This window comes from Alligator mississippiensis, chromosome 3 (genome assembly GCF_030867095.1).
Source record: "Alligator mississippiensis isolate rAllMis1 chromosome 3, rAllMis1, whole genome shotgun sequence".
Lineage (NCBI taxonomy): Eukaryota > Metazoa > Chordata > Crocodylia > Alligatoridae > Alligator > Alligator mississippiensis.
The window spans coordinates 215,797,978-215,817,477 of NC_081826.1; the positions used below are offsets into that span (position 1 = coordinate 215,797,978).

The 19,500-nt window shown below is 41.5% G+C and overlaps 1 protein-coding gene across 1 annotated transcript in view; it reads right to left on the bottom strand.

The window, feature by feature from the left end:
* Positions 1-8,445: 8,445 nt before the first annotated feature.
* Positions 8,446-19,500, bottom strand: part of SLC12A2 (solute carrier family 12 member 2) — a 100,281-nt gene continuing 89,226 nt past the window's right edge. Inside the window, exons 24-27 of the mRNA XM_006271507.4 lie at positions 18,871-18,957; positions 15,729-15,864; positions 12,572-12,639; positions 8,446-11,491 (exon numbers count right to left, since the gene is read on the bottom strand). Of these exons, the coding sequence (XP_006271569.2) occupies positions 11,356-11,491; positions 12,572-12,639; positions 15,729-15,864; positions 18,871-18,957 (427 nt within the window). The 3' untranslated portion in view covers positions 8,446-11,355. The remainder of the gene's footprint in view (positions 11,492-12,571; positions 12,640-15,728; positions 15,865-18,870; positions 18,958-19,500) is intronic.

The window sequence follows — 19,500 nt, forward strand, 5'->3', positions numbered from 1 at the left end:
GCTACTTCTACCGGAGCATCAAGGGGGGCAAGATGCTGTAGAACTAACAGGCAGAGCTGAGCATCCTGCAGCACAGAATCATGCAGGATGTGGAAACTCAGTGGAACTCCACATACCTGATGCTCAAAAGGCTGGTGGAGCAACAGAAGGCCATCCATGAGATGGCCTTGCTTGGGGAGATTGGGATCAGTGGCCCCCTTAACAAAGCTGAGTGGGATACCATCTCCCAGATCTTCTTGGTCCTCAAGTCCTCTCGAGGCCACCAAGAGCCTCAGCACTGGCGATGCCCTCCTTAGCCAGGTGATCCCCATAGTAAGGGAGCTTCAGAACGAAATGGAGAAGTTCCAGGAAATTGATGTTCCTGTCCGAGGCAAGCCACTGTCACCAGAGGTGCAGGCACTGGTGACGCAGCTGAAGGAGGGCATCAAGAAATGGCTAGATCCGTTGCAGTTCAGTACAGTCCACGTGATGGCAGGCATGCGCAAGCTGAGAGTGAAGGGGAGTGTATGCAGCAGCAAAACCCTGGATCACTGGACGGAGGTGCTGGTGAACACAGTCAGGGAGGCAGAAGGACAGAGGTGGGGGGAATGTGGAAGAGGGGAGTCCACTTTCCCATGCCAGCACTCTATCTACCAGCCAGTCTCCTCCACCACAGGTGCTGCCAATGTGGGCCAAGGGCATGGCTTCCATGTTGGGGTCCAGAGGCACCAGACACTAGCATCAGACAGGCAGCACTGAGGCCTTGGTGGCTACCCATCTCATGGAGGATGTGGAACCGCTGCTCTGCGACCCCACAGCCTATTGGACAAGCCACATCCACATATGACAGGATCTAGCCATAGTTGCCTGGGAACACCTGTCCTGTCCACCAACCAGTGTTCCAAGCGAGAGGGTGTTCAGCATTGCTGGTGAGGTAGCAACACCCCACCACACCTCCTTGGATCCTGGTTTGGTGGAGCAGCTGGTGTCCCTCAAGGTGAAATTCCCGTTGCTGGGGTTCCCAAGCTCTATCTGCAGACTGAGTGCCACCCTCCTCACTCCATCCACACCTATTTCCTTTTTCTATTTGGTTTGGTTTCACAACCATTTAACGCCCTGCTCTCAGAGCTGGAGGCGGCACTCACTGTATCACCAGCCAGCAGGGGAAGAATATGTCCCTGCTGAGCTCCTGTGCCAAGACGAACTTGGAGGTATGGGCAGGGGCTATGGGAAAGGAGAAGACCCCAGGTCCTGGGCATGACCTAAAACTGCACCATGCCAGGGTCGGAAGGCTTGGTAGGACTCCCGGTGGTGTGGCAGCCCCCAAGAAATGCCGTGACCATAAACCTCCAGGTGAAAGGCGGGCAGGAGCCACCTCCAGCTACCACGCACCCAGTCCTGGCTAGGGAAAGCCCAGATCTGTAAGATCTTTGAGAGGCCTAAGGCTTGCTGGTTGCAGTGGAGTTGAGGCTCCAGGGGAGCTTAGCTGCCTGGGATGCCATCTATGAGGCATGGGCCACAGTGTAGGAGAGGTATGGAACTGCAGAATGGATGTCATTCCTAGACATAAGGGGCCTAAATAGGCAACCTCCTGCCTAGGTAACATCTGAATAGGTTTTCCATCAAGGCATGGCAGAAGAAGGAGGGGTGGGCAGTTGGCTCAGAAACAGGTGGGTGGGCCGAGATCTAACCAGCACTGGGAAGACACCCTGTTACAGGCTACCATCGCTGCTACATTCATCCTCCTCTGCCTTAATGCACACAAGACAGACAAAGTTCTTTGGGTCAATCTGATTTCTTTTAGTAGACCAACTGAATAGTTTGAGAAATATATCTTAATAAGGTTTCGGGTTAAAAAAAGCCTTTGTCAGGCTGAGGAAGCATCTGCAGTTGGAGTGTGCTCTTCCTGGATGGAAAGGATAGTAAAGAAGCCAGAGGCTGGGGTGCAGGCAAGAAAGCCAACCAGTGAAAATGTAAATAGAGCTGTCAGGGGGTGAGAGAGAGCCTGAGAGGGTGATGGAGCATGTAAAAGTGGACAGGTACCTGGGGGTCAAATGTCAGGCAGGTTGTAGTGTCATAAATCCAATATCTATACCAAGTCCATGAGTTTCTCTATCTAAGAGGTTGATGAAGTGAAGTTCATAGGGCCATCTATGAAAAGTGTTTTGTAAATTCCCTTTGAGGATCAGTACTGAGAGATTGGAGAGAGAGTGGTTTTCTTGTGAGAAATGTACCCCCACAGGTAGTTGGGTATTCTTATAGTTTCATAGATGTTAGGGTCAGAAGGGACCTATTAGATCACTGAGTCTGATACCCTGCCCTGGGCAGGAATGTACTAGGGTCAGATGACCCCAGCCAGGTGTCAGTCCAATATCCTTTTAAATATCTCCAAGAAAGGGGACAGCACCTCCTCCATTGGAAGCTTATTCCATGTTTTGGCAACCCTCACAGTAAAGAATTTTTTCCTGATGTCCAAACTGAATTTGTTCTCTTTCAGTTTGTGGCCATTATTTCCAGTTACCCCGGCAGGCACCATGGTAAACATTGTATCCCCTATTGTTTACTGCTCCCTCAATGAGCTTGTAGGCGGCCATGATATCAGCCTCTGCAAAAGGAGGCCGAGAGGTGAAAAGGTTCACGTCTCGCAATCGGTCCACATAAGGTTTTTTCTGTAGGCCTTTAACCAGATGAGTGGCCGTCCTCTGAACCCTCCCCAGGCCATCCAAATCCCTGCCGAAATGCAGCGCCCAGAACTGGACGCAGTAGTGCAGCTGCAGCCTAACCAACGTGGTCTAACCAATGCTGTATCGCCTCCCTAGACCTGCTTGCGATGCACCTACTTATGCAAGAATGGGTGCGGCTAGCTTTACTTATTACCTCGTTACACCGGTGACTTATGTTCATTTTGGAGTCAACTATGACTCCGAGATCCCCTTCTGCAGTTGTGCTACTTAGACTGGTACCTCCCAGGCTGTAGGAGTGTTGATGATTCTTCCTCCCCAGGTGCAAGACATGACACTTATCTTTGTTAAACTACATCCCATTCTGTTCGGCCCATTTCCTCAGCCTGTCCAAATCAGCCTGGATTCATTCCCTGCCATCTAGTTTGTGTACCTCCCCCCATAGCAAACTTGGACAGGGTGCTTTCTACTCCCTTGTCCAAGTCATTAATGAAGATATTGAATAGTACTGGTCCCAGGACAGAGCCTTGGGGGACTCCACTGCCCCCATTTCTCCAGGTAGAAGCCGACCCGTCCACCACCATTCTCTGGGTGCATCCCATAAGCCAATTTTCTACCCACTGGACTGTGTAATAATCTACATTACAACTGTTTAGTTTATTTATAAGAACTGGGTGTGACACTGTGTCAAAGGCCTTTTTAAAATCCAAGTAAATAACATCTACCTCTATTCCCTCATCCAAGCATTATGTGAACGGGTCGTAAAATGAAACCAGGTTAGTCAGGCAGGATCTGCCTGCCATGAACCCATGCCAATTGCCCCTTAGCATCATTTTACCTGCTGGTCCCCCACAAATGGGATCCTTAACAATTTTTTCAAAGGTCTTGCCAAGGACAGAGGTGAGACTAACTGGCTTATAGTTACCCAGTTCGTCCTCGCTCCTCTTCTTGAAAATAGGGACCACACTGGCCTTTTCCAATCCTCTGGGACCTGGCCTGAGCACGAGTGCTCAAACAATTGTGCCAGTGGCTCTGCCATGACTCCAGCTAATTCCCCAAGTACCCAGGGATGAAGATTATCAGAACCTGTTGACTTAAATACATCAAGCCCTCCAGGTGCCCCTTTACTAGGTCAGCTCAAACAGTTGGTATCTATACTGGTCTTACCTAAGGTCCCAATGGGATGCATATTTGTACTCATGTCCAGGAACACGGGTGCAAAGAAATTATTTAGAAGCTCCGCTTCTGGCCATCGTATCTGTTCCCAGTGGTCCTAGTTGATCCTGAAGGGGCCCTAAGTTACCCTGCACCTTTTTTTTTTTTTTTTTTTTTTTTTTTTTTTTTTTGCTTCCTATGTACTTAAAGAATGACTTTATGTTATCCTTAACTTCTGCTGCCAGCCTAAGCTCCATTTCCACTTTGGCTCTCCTCACTGTTTCCCTGCAAGCTCAAGCCAAGCAGGTATACTCCTCCTTGGTGGCAGCCCCCTGCTTCCACGGCCTGTAGGCCTCTTTTTTTCCCCTACAGGCTCTCCTGGATTTCCCTGCTCCAGCAAGAGGGTTTCTTTGCTTTTTTGCCCCCTTTTATGTACTGGGATGGTCCTTTTCTATGCCTGCAGGATTAGACCCTTAAGAAACACCCACCCTTCCTAAACTCCCATCTCTTCAAGGCTTTTACCAGTCAGTCCCTCCCTAACTAATCTCCTGAGCTTGTTGAAGTTGGCCTTCTTGAAGTCTAGCACTTCCACCCTACTAGTTATCTTCCCCACCTTTCTCTACACAGTGAACCCTATCAATAGGTGGTTACTATCCCCTAGGTTACCTTGCACCTGCAGATCCCCCACCAAGTCATCCCCTGTGGCCAGTACCAAGTCTAGTAAAGGCATTTCCCCTAGTGGGAACACATACCTCCTGCGATAGGTGAAGGCCCTGTAAGGAGGTTAGAAACTTTCGTGAATGGGCAGAACTGGCTGCCTGTTTCTCCCAGCAGATGTCTGGGAAGCTAGTCACCCATGACAACAAGGTCCTTTGATCGTGCTGCCTCTGAGAGCTGTCTTGAGACTTCTAGGCCTAACTTGTCCCCCTGGTATGGGGGTCTGTAGTAGACCCCCACTATCAAGTCCCTTTCACCCCAACCCCCTTATAACCCGACCCATAGTACCTCAATTTGCCCTTCTTCCTGGCCCAAATTAACTACAGAAGATGTATATTACTCCTTAACAGAGAGCAATGCCCCCCCCCCCACTTTTTCCCCACTCTGTCCCATCTGTACAGCCTGTAGCCCTCAATGTCCACTGCCCAGTCATGGGTAGGATCCCACCAAGTTTCTGTTAGCCCAACCAGGTTGAATTCTTTATTTGCAAGCAGGACTGCAAGTTCCTCCTGCTTGTTCCCCATACTCCTAGCATTATTATAGAGGCATCTAAGCCCCCCAGTTGTCTTGGGAAGCTTAGTCTTGTATGTAGAAATCTTGCCTGTAATAGATTTCCGGTGTGTACTCATTCTGGTGCACAGTTGCTGGTGGGTGTCTCCTACATATTTTCTATCAGGGCATTTGATGCACTGGATGAGATATATAATGTTTCTGGAGGTGCAGCTGTAAGATCCAGGAAGGGTGATGGTTCTGTTCTGGGGTGTAGTGGGGGTACTGGAGATATGTTGGCTGGTTTTGCATTTCTTGTCATGGCATGGTCTGGATCCATTTGGCGTGTTTTGGGCTGTAGGAAGTTGGCTTCCAGGGATGAGGTTAGTGAGGTTTGGTGCTTGTTTGAATTTACAAACCACTTTTCACAGACAAGCCGATGAACTTCACTTCATCTACCTCCTAGATACACAAACTCCTGGACTCAATATACACGTAGTGTGTCATAAATATGATAACCTGCCTGACATCTGACTCCCCAGGTACCTCTCTACTTTTACCTGCTACATCCCCCTCCCAGGCTGGTCTCTAACCCCCTGACAGCTCAATTTACATTTTCACTGACTAGCTTTCTTGCCTGCAGCCCAGCATCTGGCTTCTTTACTATCCCTTCCACCCAGGAAGAGCACACACACAAACTGCAGATGCATCCTCAGCCTGAGGAAGGATTTTTAAACCCGAAAGCTTGCTAAGATATATTTCTCTAACTACTCAGGTCATCTAATAAAAGACATCAGATTGACCCCAAAACCTTGCCTATGTCCTTAGACCAACATGGCTAAAACCTACACACATACAAGTATCGCAAGTTTTGCTTTGAACAGTTTGAGGAGTCGTTTCACAGAAACCCCTGCACCTATCTCCTTGAAACCTGGCAGGCTTCATGGCCTCAGAAGGGGCTACTATCCCTGCTGTTGTCATTTGAATCAGCCAAAAAATGACTAAGTTATAGGTATTTTAGTGATTCCTCATTATAGTCTATGGCCAAATCTCTAAATCAGTGTCAAAATAGTGAAACAGATTTGGGCTAATCAAAATTGGGACAGCGATCCAAAACACCAAATCAAATCACCGTCCCTCCAAAATGGCCGAATCTGAATCCGAATCGGAACAGAGCTGTTTCGCACAGTCCTAGCATGAAACATATTAATTTATCTGGTAAATGTTTTCATCTAGTCTATCATTCTGATCATCATCAGGAACCTTAAAACGTCCCATGGATTAGGGATGCTGAGTTCTTCAGCACTCTTGGAAAGGTCATAATTTTGCAAGCCTCATTCTTGGCTTTTCATTCTTTTCAATACAAGGAGGAAGACATCCATTCTTAATAATGCCTGTCAATTTTAATTTTCAAGTTTATAAACTTGGGAATGTGGTTATTCTACAGAAAATTTTAAATTAATTACAGGGCAACGATAAAAAAAGACTTACTGGATGTTACTATTAGAAAGTAATAAAACTGTAGCCTTAGTATACAATGCAAAATGGGTAAAAAAAAGTTTTGGGAATTCATTCCAAATTACCCCAAGTATTTCCAGTTGTTCAGGAGGGAAAAAGTACACATTAAGTTGCCTTTGCAGCTGAAGAGTCTTTTCACATATTCAGAGGCAAGCTAACAAAATTAAATTACTATCGTGAATATAAATTGAAGTATGTAGCTACCTCACAAATAATTAGTCAAACCTGAGGATCACCAGTCATCTCGTCTCTCACAGCCTATTGCCTTAGCTTTCCCTAGCAACAGCCAAGTTCTGTACCTAAAACCTAAACTTCATTTATTATCACAAACTGTTTAATATCAAGTTAAGTGATATCTGCTAGGTGAATTTGCAGGGCAACATCACAATTAACTGATCAGTTAGCAAATAATTATTGAAGATCATTACATATTTCTTTAATAACGAAAATTACAACAGGAAAAAAATATACTCATAAGACTTGTCAGGTGCTTACTTTGAGTCTGGGACTTTGAGGTAAAGCTAGAGCCTGAGTATAACCTACTTCATGTTCTATTCCCATGGTACAATTTATTGTATCAAGTGCATGTGTTCCTTCTGTGTACAGTAGCTTCTAGCATGTGCTTGTGAAATTGGAAGACAAAAGGAAGGGAGAAAGGAGGATTAGAAGGTGGTTGTAACACAGGGGTAATGCCATTAAGGATGGACTAAAGAGGTTTTTCTGTGAGGTGAAATAACCTCTCCTACCTTCAGTTAAACATTATGCTATGTTAAAAGTTACAATCTTTGTTGTTCTTTCCACTCATATTTGCCACTAAGTAAGTTTCACCTTTGGATATTAAACTAGCTTATCTAAATATACAAAAAGGACTAAGGTATAACTTCAAGCCCCTCCCAACTTAAACCTGTGGCATCACCCTTAGTGAAGCAATTGGAACAAGTACCACTTAGGCACCTGACAAACATTAATCAATCATGTCTTAAGTAGCAACTCAGCCACAAGTTATTGCAATTATGATGCAACAACATAAGAATAAGCCACAAAGTTACTACACAAGATGTTTAATAAATTTGTACCTGGTTCCCATTGCGTTTTAAATTGCACATGTGGCCAGGCATCAGCTGATCAGAGCTCCCTGCCTTGGGAGCACACAGAAGCCCTTCACTCCCCTGTGCACCTAAGTCTGGGAGTGCTAATCAGTTGGGTGCTGCTCCCAGCTGCAGAAGCACATCAGAGTAAACGGCTCCAGGGTGCCCCTGAGGTCAGGAGCACCAGTCTGCTGATCAGTGCTCCCTGCCACAAAGGGAGATCAGTACCCTTGATTCTGATGTATTTTGAAGGCTGGGAGCCACTGACTGGTTTGCTACATGCCAGTGCAGGGGAAACTTGGAATAACGATCTGACACCCGATCCCACAACCACGTCCCCTGCCATGCACAGGTAGCATGCCAGGAAGCACAACTGTTGGGATTGTGTATCAGATGCCATTAATTTTCTGTCTATCGTTGCTTGGCCTGTATTCTTCTTGTGGTGTTCTGAGGACTGATCAGAATCAAACCAAATCAAAATCAGAGTTAAGAAGGAACAACAGCTAACATTCTTAACCCAATACAGAATTTCCTTAATAGGAAAGTAACCAAGCCAACTGACACCCTTCCTCAATTTGGTATAGGACAGGTATTCCATGAGAAAACAATAACCCTTCCACCAAATCATTCATTAGCAGGGCAACCATTTTTACTAGGAGTTTTATAATTTGTATTTTAAATATCACTATACCTTTGCCGTGCATATTTTCACGCTTCACAAATGGTATGTCATCATGCACCTGCAACAAATGTCAATGCTGAAAAAATACAGTGAGTAGATATCTTCCCCTCCCCAAAATAAACGTAAGTTTAGACAATTTTCTTGAATTCACTTCCTTTTATTGCAGTGACCCCCTATACAAAGTAGCAACTGCAATATTCAAATGTTAAAACATTAGAAAAGCATTTTTGTGTGACAGTTACAGTACGGTTTTATCAAATATTACATTTTCAAATCCAGTGGATAACGAAATACCCACCAAAGATCAATCTTTAAATTATCTCCATAGTTCATTTTTTAAATATGTAATATCAGAAAAGCATATAAAAAGAATGTATGTAAAAGTAAAGAAACCTAGACACAAACAAATGAACGGAACAAAAAAACAAATAAATAGTTGATTTCTTCAGCTATTGTTTCTCTTTCTAAACCCATAAAAAGAAATTTCATCTACAGAAATAATGAATTATCATGTGTCAATGAAAACAATTTGTATTTCAAGTAATTAACAATGATCGGAACTAAAAAAATTTGGCGTCAAAAATCAAAGTAGAAATTGGACTGTCACTAGCTGACATCTGTTGCTAACAATTACAAGTAACTGCTGAAGTTTAGTAGAGAGCGTTACATCCAATCTGGAAACTGCTGACCTGGTGTCTAGTGTTAGTGAAGTTTTGAGAGTGCATATGTGAAAAAGCATCCTACATTATTTCACAGACATTACCCGCCCCATCCCCATATGCATATTTAGATATATTTTATATAATTTTATACACATATATGCATGTATACACACACTTCATTTGGTTCTTGTGTTACAGATCACAAGCAATGGTTTCCTGAATGGGTAAAAAAACAAAACAAAACAAAAAACAAAAACTTTAAGTGTACCTGTGCACATTTTCAAGATAGCAGCACTAAGTCAATGCCTCACTGTTCATCTGTTTAAAATGAAAACAAAACAAGAGGAAGAGACATGGCAATGGTTCCACATTCACTGAATGAAACATCCCTACCACCCAAACAAGCACTGCAAAACCTGTAATAGACATAATGCTGCTGTTAGTTGCAAGTCTGATACTTTTTCTTCCTAGAAAGAAACAGCACTTTATTTTTCTAATAAGTTCTAGGAGAATTTATCTTCCCAAGGTCTACCCTGGCATTAAGTTAACTTCATACATGACAACAAAACATGCTGCCCTTCTAAAAATTTAAACAATTCAATAGATGCAGATCCACATTGGTGGAAACCAGCAGCAAAAAAAAAAAAAGAGGAGGAGATCATTTTTCTGTTTACCAGCAATGTATATTGCACCAGGTAGAATGTATTTTGCTCTCTCCATTTGTAACTATTTGAAACTATCTTGCCATATGACAACTAATAGCTTTGCCATTCAAAAAGGAACTATTACTGAGCATCTACATTTGTTTTTATGGTTAGCAGTAAAATACACCTTTTCCTATGCATCAGTGAAAAATCACTGAAACACTAGTAAGTTGACCCAGTAATATACCTAGTATCAATACCAAAGGTTGTGAAATGTTTTTAGGTAATCCTTTCTTGCAAAAGAGACAGGAATTAAAAATATAGTTCACATTATTAACCTCTGCTTCAAGGCATAAGTGAAGTTTCTTGTGTAGGTGTCCATAGTAGACCAAGTTATGAAGTAGTCAAAACACACATGGGGGGGGGGGGGGAAGGAAGAGGTGGGCACACAAATTGGCAGTTTTCTTAAACATGAAAAGTGTGTAAAATACATATTGATTAAATCTAAATTTCTAGATGATCAAACCTGAGTATTTAATAAGACTTAATCTGTTTTCTGAAAACTGAATGAATTGACCTAAAAACATCTCCCCTAATAACTAATGGTCCATTTAACCATTTGATGAAAAGTTTGAGAACTTTAGCTTTTATATTTTATATATCGGATGACCTAGTACAAGTCCACATAGTGTTTACTGTATTCTGTTAGATGGCATCACATAGCTCGTGTTTGTTCCTGAGCCTTATGTTAACCTATTTATTTATTTTAAATAAGTGACACCAAGATCTGAAGGTCAGGAACTAGGACAGGTCCTTCTTTGTTTAAAGACAACCCCTCTCCCCCTCCCCCAACCACAAACTAGAATAATCTACATTTTTGTCAGCAGCCTAGAACAGGAATACAGTTTCATGTCAGAGCTACAGACTGAAGACTGACATGCTAACCTTCACCAAGGTAGCCAGTTGTACATGTTTCATTAATGGCAAAGAAGTACACAATGTCAAATTTGAGAAAAGGGTCCTCCTCATTTATCTAGTACAATTAATTTATTTTAAGTGGTACAAATTTAGTAGTACAAAGTTTTGGACAACATCATTATGAACTTGTTTTTTATTCCAACTGACCTGCCCCAATCCTTGCCTTTGTTTCAGATCTAACAGATATCATAAAAAAAACAAACATTCTGAACAATAGAAAACATACAGTACTAAAAACTAATAGCTTGATGGAAGACCGAAAAGCAGCATTCATTTTATTGTAAGATGGAAGAGACTAAAAACTAAAGGAAGTCTGACCTAAAGTCTTAGTTGAAGGCAGATTTTGACATTCTATATAAATTTATAAAATAGGGTGTATGGATGAAATTTGGTTAATTTCAGAAGGCACCTCAAGGCTAAAAGGCTTTTATAAATCTATAATCCTTTCATTGATCAAAAATAAAACACTTTTATTGCTGCTATTCAAGTAGCAAAGAAAAAAAGCTTGTTTTTTTTGTTCTTCAGTCTAACAAGGAATCCTCCCCCATTAAGCAAGATTAAGTTACAGAAGATTTAGAATGAAACTGAAGATTTCACAACTTTAGAAATACAGTGACGTTCCTTGTGTGCTTTCAAGTCAGTGGAATAGTGAAAGAAGAGTCCTTTTGCCTTTGTGATGTAAATAATCTACAGAACATTTCAGTCACTCTCCTGTAGGCACAAAAGTACCATTTCATCACAGCTGTCTGTTGTGCAGTACATTTAGGAATAGAAAGTAAGAACACTCTGATGATTCCCACGAACAAGGAGGACCGGTGGCAGGTCTTTTGATAGAGCTTCTAACCAAGCCATGTATAGCGCACTAGATACCGCACTTTTTCTTGCAAGTGGCAAACTCCTGGAATTCAAAGAACAAAGTTTAAAAATGACAAACTAGTAGTAGTACTGTATCAGTGAGAAAAATAATTACATAAAAGATAAAGTAAACATTCAGTAATTTGCAGCCCACACTCCCCCCACTTTACTTTTTCTTACAAGGTTGTATTTAATGAATTGATACTTCTGAGCACGCAGAAGTTAAATTATCTTAACCCAAAAAGTCATTTAAGCAGTGCAGCCTTCTTAATTGCACTAAACTGCACTCTACTTCTGACCTCTGAGTTCACCTACCCACTCTCCCCACTCTTGAAATTGTGGCCTCCACTCCAAGAAACTTCAAGCTAGGGATCACCATTTCACTCAAGTGGATGACTCTCCCCAGATACGATTTAAATATTGCTTTTCTTTCCGAGTGCAATATCTTGGTATCTCATTATCTTTCTTACTAGACCCCTAGGAAGCATCCTCCAATTCTCACCCCACTGAAACCAGTTAGAACATTACATGTACTGCTCCAATTTAGCTTCCCCTGCTTCAGAAAAAACACAGAAAACTTTTTACATAAATTGTAAAAGAGGATAGACTGTGCTACAGGAAAAAGTTTCTACACTGAAGGACTTGCAGTACAAGGACAGTTATCATAGAGATCTGACAAATGCATGGTAACTTTAACTTGAAGAAGCTTCAGAGATCAGGTTGTAAGGAGGAATTTGGAGATGACTGAGAGCAGGTAACGTACAAGGAGCAGAAGGCATGTATGAGTCAAGCCAAAATTACAGAGCATTATCTGTGCTAAACTGCAAACTGCAGCACAACTCACAGATATCAGTGTAAGCTAGCTCATGTATCAGAAGCCATTTAAATGTGGTATCAATGGAGTATGCATGGACTAATTCATCCTGCTTCTCAGCATGGTAAACTACTTTCAGTGCTTAAAACTAGCCTGTTTGAAGCTTGATACCTCCAATACCTATTCCGCACCTATTATCCTAAATGTCATTATAGTGTGTCTCTAACTACGGCCATTACTCCAAGTGCAAATATATAAAGAATATTTATATTTTTTTTATTTACACAAAGAAAAGTCACCACTACTTACATTACAATTATATTAGCTGTACTTGAATGTTCTTTCAGCAGCTCATTTAGCCTAAGCTGGCGGTGGGTCTGTAATAAAAGTAGAAACCCACCCCCACAACAAATTCATTAGGAAGAACTCTTTTTTAAAAAACAATCCAAAATGAAGTAGAGATCATTCTATTTAAAAAGCATGCAAGAGGATGCCTAAAATTACAACATCTATATTTCTTCTCTTTCAAGTTTTTAGCACCGTGCTCAGGTTTGTAATAAACATGCTGCTTCAGGCCTTAAAAACGTTGCACAGCAGTATTTTCAAACCAAATCACAAGGTGGCTAATAGCAGGAGCTGTGTTTTTGTGTAAAGACCAGATCTTTCACCTCCTCAGCTACTAGAGACCTTCCAAAGTTCTGTCCCAAACTTTCCTCAATCAATTTCTAGTTATAGCTATTGTGAAGTCCAACCTTCCAGCTCCCCCTGCCAAACTTCTGGCTACTAAGAGAGAAAGATATTTCAGTTTCTCCTTTGCCAAGTCCCTCTCATAGTAAGGTTCCACCACTCTAGCCTCCTTCAGCTTCCTAGATCCTAACTGGACAGCCTCTACCCTCTTATTCAGCCCTCACCCAAAGCAATTTTTGTGGAAGTCTCTTTCCTCCAAGTCCCAGAACTTCTTTCTGTTAATCTGAATTCTTGTAGCTAGTCTTGATAACCTCCCTCTGCTGCTGCCTCCAGACTTTTGAAAGAGTACTGCACTGATTCACATAGAGGTTAGCAAAGGGGCAGTCCAGAAACTGGAATCCTCTACAGCAGAGCATGTATATGCATTTTACTGTACTTGCAAAATGTACTCTGAAAATCACGTTTTACACCAGTAACTTCCACTGAGACCATGCACAGTGAACATCCTGCACCAAAACACTGCTATAATCAGTTTTTGCATAACTGACTACTGTTCCAGTTCCTTAGGTTTCAGCATCCAAATATATCAAAACAAGAATCCAAAGCAGAGGAGGGTAAGTGGTGGAATGTACCCAGGGAAAAAGACTTTGAAAAACTTAAGCAACTGAACTATTAAGTAACCTTTCTTCCCTGCGTGAACTCTACTTGCTTGGAGATTCTTGGGCAGTATACTAGTCAGAAGTGAGCACTCAGCCTTGTAAGGAGACTGGTTGCAGGACTATTTTACCAAAGGAGGCACTTGATGCACATCACTTGACTAGTGCAGACTGTCTTAAAAAGGAGGGTAAACAGTACCATGCAGCTAACCTCTCTTTTTGGGAGATATTTTAGGAGTATAAAGGTAGCCAGGACCTTAGTTATATGAGGTTTGGTCTTGATTGAGAAGCCAGGTAAAGGCAAAGCAATTTAGTAGAGATTAGAGCAACTGAAACAGTCCCCAAAGAGGACAGGATAGGAAATTTTTATGGGGTAGAAACAGTTTTGCCTTTGTATAGACCGGAATCATTTCAACCATTCTCTAGTGTAGGTTGCTATCCAAGTATTTGCTGTTTATCCAGAGTCCCGTTACTCAGAACAGATTAATATTCTATTTAGAGAGATTGCTAGACCCATTAGGAGTGAATGCATTTTACATGGCCAGTTGTCTAGATGCAGGAACACTTGTACACCCTGCTGGCAAACATTAGCGGCGATTGTGATCTTGTTCTTTGTTAAAAGCATCAAGAATATTTACAAGCACTGGTAAGGGCTACTGCCAGTCAGGAATTTAAGAAATCACAGGAAGTAATGGGGAAGCAGGTGGCTGGAAATCAAGCAGCTTGCTTCTGCTGCCTGCCCCCCCCACCTCTTGCTGCCTGCCTGTTCTTGTGCCACCCTATACCCACTCTCTGGCTCCCTGCTACTGCAATCTCCCTCCCTATGTAGCCTCTGCCCCCACTCACCAACTACTACTGGGCCAGGCTGGTGTCATGCACCATAACCCAGGCTGGTGTGGGGACAGAGCTTGACAGGTCTAGAGAAAGGGTAAGCAGAGGGATTGGAGGTAGGAAGATGGGGGCAGAAGTTGTGGGTGCAGGGCAAGATGGGAGGAAGTGACAGCTGCCCCAAGGCTACAGGGCAGAGATGGGGAAGAGCAGTCACCCCACTGCCTTCTATTTTATTCCAAGATGAGGAGCTTTTCACCCTCTTCTCCCCGTGCTAAAATGGGGGAAAGCCTCATCTTGGAATCAAGTAAATACAATAAAAGAGGTTTTCTTTCTGAGTAATCTCTCATGACCGCTGTCCCTGAAAAGTGACAGGGAAAGGGTGATGAAATTTGATCAAGTGCTCAGTAAAAAAAAAGTTTTCAGCACCAATTGATCTATTTTCATTTTATAATAGACTCTGGCACTCTTCCTACAAAAAGCATGCATCCACCCCAGAGTCAAAAGAAGTGCTAGCCAACAACAGAAGCAGCATGCAAAGGTAGAGAATATAAAATCTGGTTCTCTCTCCAGTTTAATATTTGCATAATGATTCATGAATACTGGCAGTAAAATGGTGGGGGGAGCAGACAGCTGTCTGACAAAACCAAAAATCACCAGTTAATCTCTTCTCCATCAACATCTGGCAATTACAAATTCTGAAGTGTAATGATACTGAAGAATACATTTTCTGCCAAACATGTTCATGCATTTCATCTCTGAGCTGGAGTAAGTTTGGCTGTTGCTTTATTTCTTTCACCGGCAACCAGAACTAGGGAATCTGATGTGGGGTAAGCATAAACACTCCACTTGGCCACGAGGAATAATAATATTTCTCTTTGCAGCCTTAAGTGTTGGTAGAATAGTGTCAGAAGTCTACTTTATACCACCTTGGCTGGCTGCAACAGATCCATCTTTTGGGAGACAACTTTGTTGGGCATAGAGGTATCCAAGAATATCTGTGAGTATGTGAAAGGGATCTGAAAAACTTCTGTATTTCTCCTCATAAAATCCTGCAGGATTATATTGAACTGAGGGCAAATTTTATGCCACCCTTTAGGCAAAGCTTATGGCAGGATGATGGACAGAGAGTCTCAGGAAGAGAGGCTCTCTCCTCCGAATGTATTTTTGGAGAGCTGGTCTTCAGACAGTGACGACTTGCATCTCTCAAGTTTGGGAATGTGGCCACAAGTATTGATGAGTAATAAGGGTCCTGTGGGTTCCAACAATGCTAGCAGTCAGTTAAAGAACAATACCTTAGTTTTGTAAAGTTCAAGTTCATTATCTGTTATTCTCCAAGGCTCATCTTCTTTCATTTTATCTGCAACATCTTGTTCTTTATCATCTTCATGAAGCCTGAAAGGCTCTATCATTTCTTCAAAAGCCACAACGCTAGAAGGATTTTTAACAAAAATCTATTTTTAGTTTGGCTGTAAGTGCACAAATATAGAAAGTGATGCAAGATATGATTATTACAAAATTTAAAAAACCCAAATGCTTTGTGTAATGCATGCTTATTATTAACTAGTAGTACTGTCAACTATGATTTTTCATTATTTATACCTAGAAATTCAGATAAATTATTAATTGATGCACACCTAAAAACTACAACCATAGTTAAACAGTCATGGGACTGTTCTTCTCTGCCATATAATTTAATAAATTAATAAATACAAATTTTAGCTAGTCACAGAAGATTTCAAAAAATTTTGAATTTCTACATTATTTTCACCCAAGAAAATATTCTACATGACAAGAGTTAACTTGTGAATACAGAGACAGAGCTATAACCATAATATTTGAATAAAAAAGCAAAACAAATCAAACAGCTGATGGCAAGCTATCACCTTTCACAGTTAAAAGTCAAAGTCCATAATGGCACTGTATTCTGTATAATAAAAAAAAACTACCATGGCTGCCTTAACTATGCCCTTTCTGCAGTTCTCTAGAGCAGGGTTTCTCAACCTTCTCCAGCCCAAGGCACACTTACATTAATAAAAATTTTCCACGGCACACGTGTTAAGGCATTCCCCATCCTCATACCTATTGTAGCTCATTGCTATGGCAAAATTCCATGGCACACCTATTCATTTCTAATGACACCTTTGTGCCGCAGCATACTGGTTGGGAAACACTGCTCTAGAAGTCACAACAATTTATACCCAAATCACTTAGATATTAGGCAAGAGACCTAAAGAAAATCTTAAAGTACATAAAATAGCAGCAAATCCGTCTCCTATAAGCAACACACATCCCAATGCCCACCTTGCCAACAGCAACAGCATGTTACAATACTGAATGGCAACTAAAACAGTCAGTAAAGCAAAGCTAGGCCAAGAAAGATTTATTTTTCTCTGTTTTGACAAGTAGCCTTCATGACTGGCAAAGTCAAATCCAAAATAGTTACTAAATGAAACAAATATGTAATGTTACCAACTGAATTAACCACCTTCTGATGTTATATACATAGTTTTCATTCGAGAATTAGTTATATATAACAGCTATGCATATAGTTAAAGGAAGCTTGTGAAGGAAATTGTAATTAGCACCTACAAAAGGATATTCAATATTTAGTAAAATTTATTAGCTATCTTCAACTGTTTAATTTCAAGTAACACTTTCCAACCGCAACAATCACGTTCTAGCTTGGAGACCGTTAACAGAGAGGGAAGGAAAAAGAACATTTTTCACTTTCATTAGTAGCATTATAAAAAAGGTTTTACCAAAAAAGAACTACAAGTTTCAAGAATTCAACTAAAACCTTTCTAAAAACTCACTTGTAAGAAAGCTTACAAGACTTATTAGAAATGTAAGAAAAACTAAGACAGCCAATTTCACTCCAATCAATCAATCAATCAACCAACCAATCAATTCCAGTTAATCAATTTACCTTCAATTGATGAGAAATCTGAGTCCCTTTAAGTTTTGTTGAAAGATCTAAGAAATGCATTTTACAGTTTAAATGTGCCACAGATTACAGACCACATGGTTTCTGAAGGAAGTAAATCTTGGCGACACACCAAAGCCCTTGGCTTGAATGCACTCTTGAGGTTAGGAGTAGAAGTCAGCTGACTGGGGTTCCCAGCCCTGGGGTACATAAGAATTAAGAGCTCTAGTGCACCCTCAAAGTGGGGCGTGCAGACGATCCTGGGCTCTCCTGCACCAGCAAGTAGCAAACCAGTCAGCTGATCAGCACTCCCCACCTGGAGGGCGCATTGGAGCTCTTGACTGATGCAGGCTCATGATACAGGGCTCTCCCTGTACTGGCAATGTGGCAGTTGGGAACTGATCCCCAATCCCACAATCACGCCGCTTGCCACACATGTGTAGCATGCCACGAAGCACAATTGTTGGGATCGTGTATCAGATCCCACGGTGCCTTTAACTGAGCGTCTGCCAGAGGCCTCAGGCAGCCAAATTATTCAAGCTTAAAAAGCTCGCTTTGTAAAAGTTTCTGTATAAAATTCCTTGGAGGATTCCAGAAAAAAAGTTTGAAATTGCACTTTTGATCTTTAAGGCTAAGTACAAACAATCAAAAAGCCCAAGACTGAATTGATCCAATCTTTGCAGGTTAGTCTAAAACTGTGTATATTAACACTGATAAGTGAACAGACATTTACTTTTGATTCTGGAAACGCAGCCACATGCTTGCAGTGGCCCAAGCCAGAAGCTGGAAAGGGGGCGGTAAGGAGTGCTAGAGTATACCACTCTGCTAGGCCGGAGCAGACAGCTTGGGCCAAAGTTAGCCAACCCCACCCTGCCAGGAGGGTTTTGTAGGGGAGGTGCACAGCATCCTGGGATGCTGGGGGACTAAGTTACCTTGAATCTGGAGGGGATCTTGAACAGAATTTCAATAAACCGATTTCATCTACATTGGTTAAGTCTGATACTACATTCATCAAGGTATATTTTAAACAGGTTTTGGCCATTTTGAAAGCAGTTTATGGACACTGAACTTCTGTTATGTTACAGATTTCAACCAATTTCCAATCACTTATACAAGTGTGTGTGTAATTTCTGTCCCTATCCTAAATCAAGTACATTGATTTAGCCAGAGAATCAGGCACTTCATTACCTTAAATTTAAATACAGCTAAGACAATTAACTTCTGTTTCTTTTTCAGTTAGGACAGAATTACTTCAGTTTCTGTTGGGGGGGGGGGGGGTGCGTGCATCTCTCCAATTATGAGACTAAGCCAGTAGTAGGATTCTTGACACTAAATCTAAATATGAATCTCATCTCTCATATTATTCTGAAAGACTACATCTTTGTACACGCCAAGTTTAGTTATAAAAACACTCATTTAACATTTAGAAAAAATTCAATATTGTTGCAACTTGGAACAAAACATTCAGAATTGAACTGGAAAAAGATGCATTTTACCAAAAATAATCTTACTTTTCCTTCTTTGGCTTTGTATTAATATCTCCAAGAACCATGATATCTGAGAAGTCTATCCGAAATTTGCTGAGTAGAGTAGCCATTCTAAATAGGAAATAAATAAAATAGATAAAGTTGTTGTTGTTGTATAGTACATTTTTAAAATGTATTTAAGCTATGTATTCACAGTATTTTAAAAAAGCACTTCAAATATTTCTTAAGGACTTCACAAGACAAAATAGACAGACTGTGCCAAAAAACAAATCTGGGACCCAGTGGCCACATCTACATAGTGCACAGTCAGCATCTCGTTTCATTACTACTGCGCTGTAGCACTGCATGGTAGGAAGTGTGACATGACACTACTGAACAGTAGTCATGAGCTACGGTGCAGTCAGCACCACCTAAAAGCCATTCAGCAACACTACTCAGTACTGTTTATACAAATACTAAATTACTGCAAAGTAACAACTGCGCAGTTGGCGTCTTGTGTAGATGCAGCCCCTGATAAGTGAATGGTAGGGAGAAGCAGGAGAACAAGTTAGAGTTGTGCTAAAACCAAATATTTTTTTCAGATGCCAGCATACTTTGAGGGCTCAATTGTAAATATTTGTAAAATAATTAGAAAAGATAAGAACTGAAGCCGTA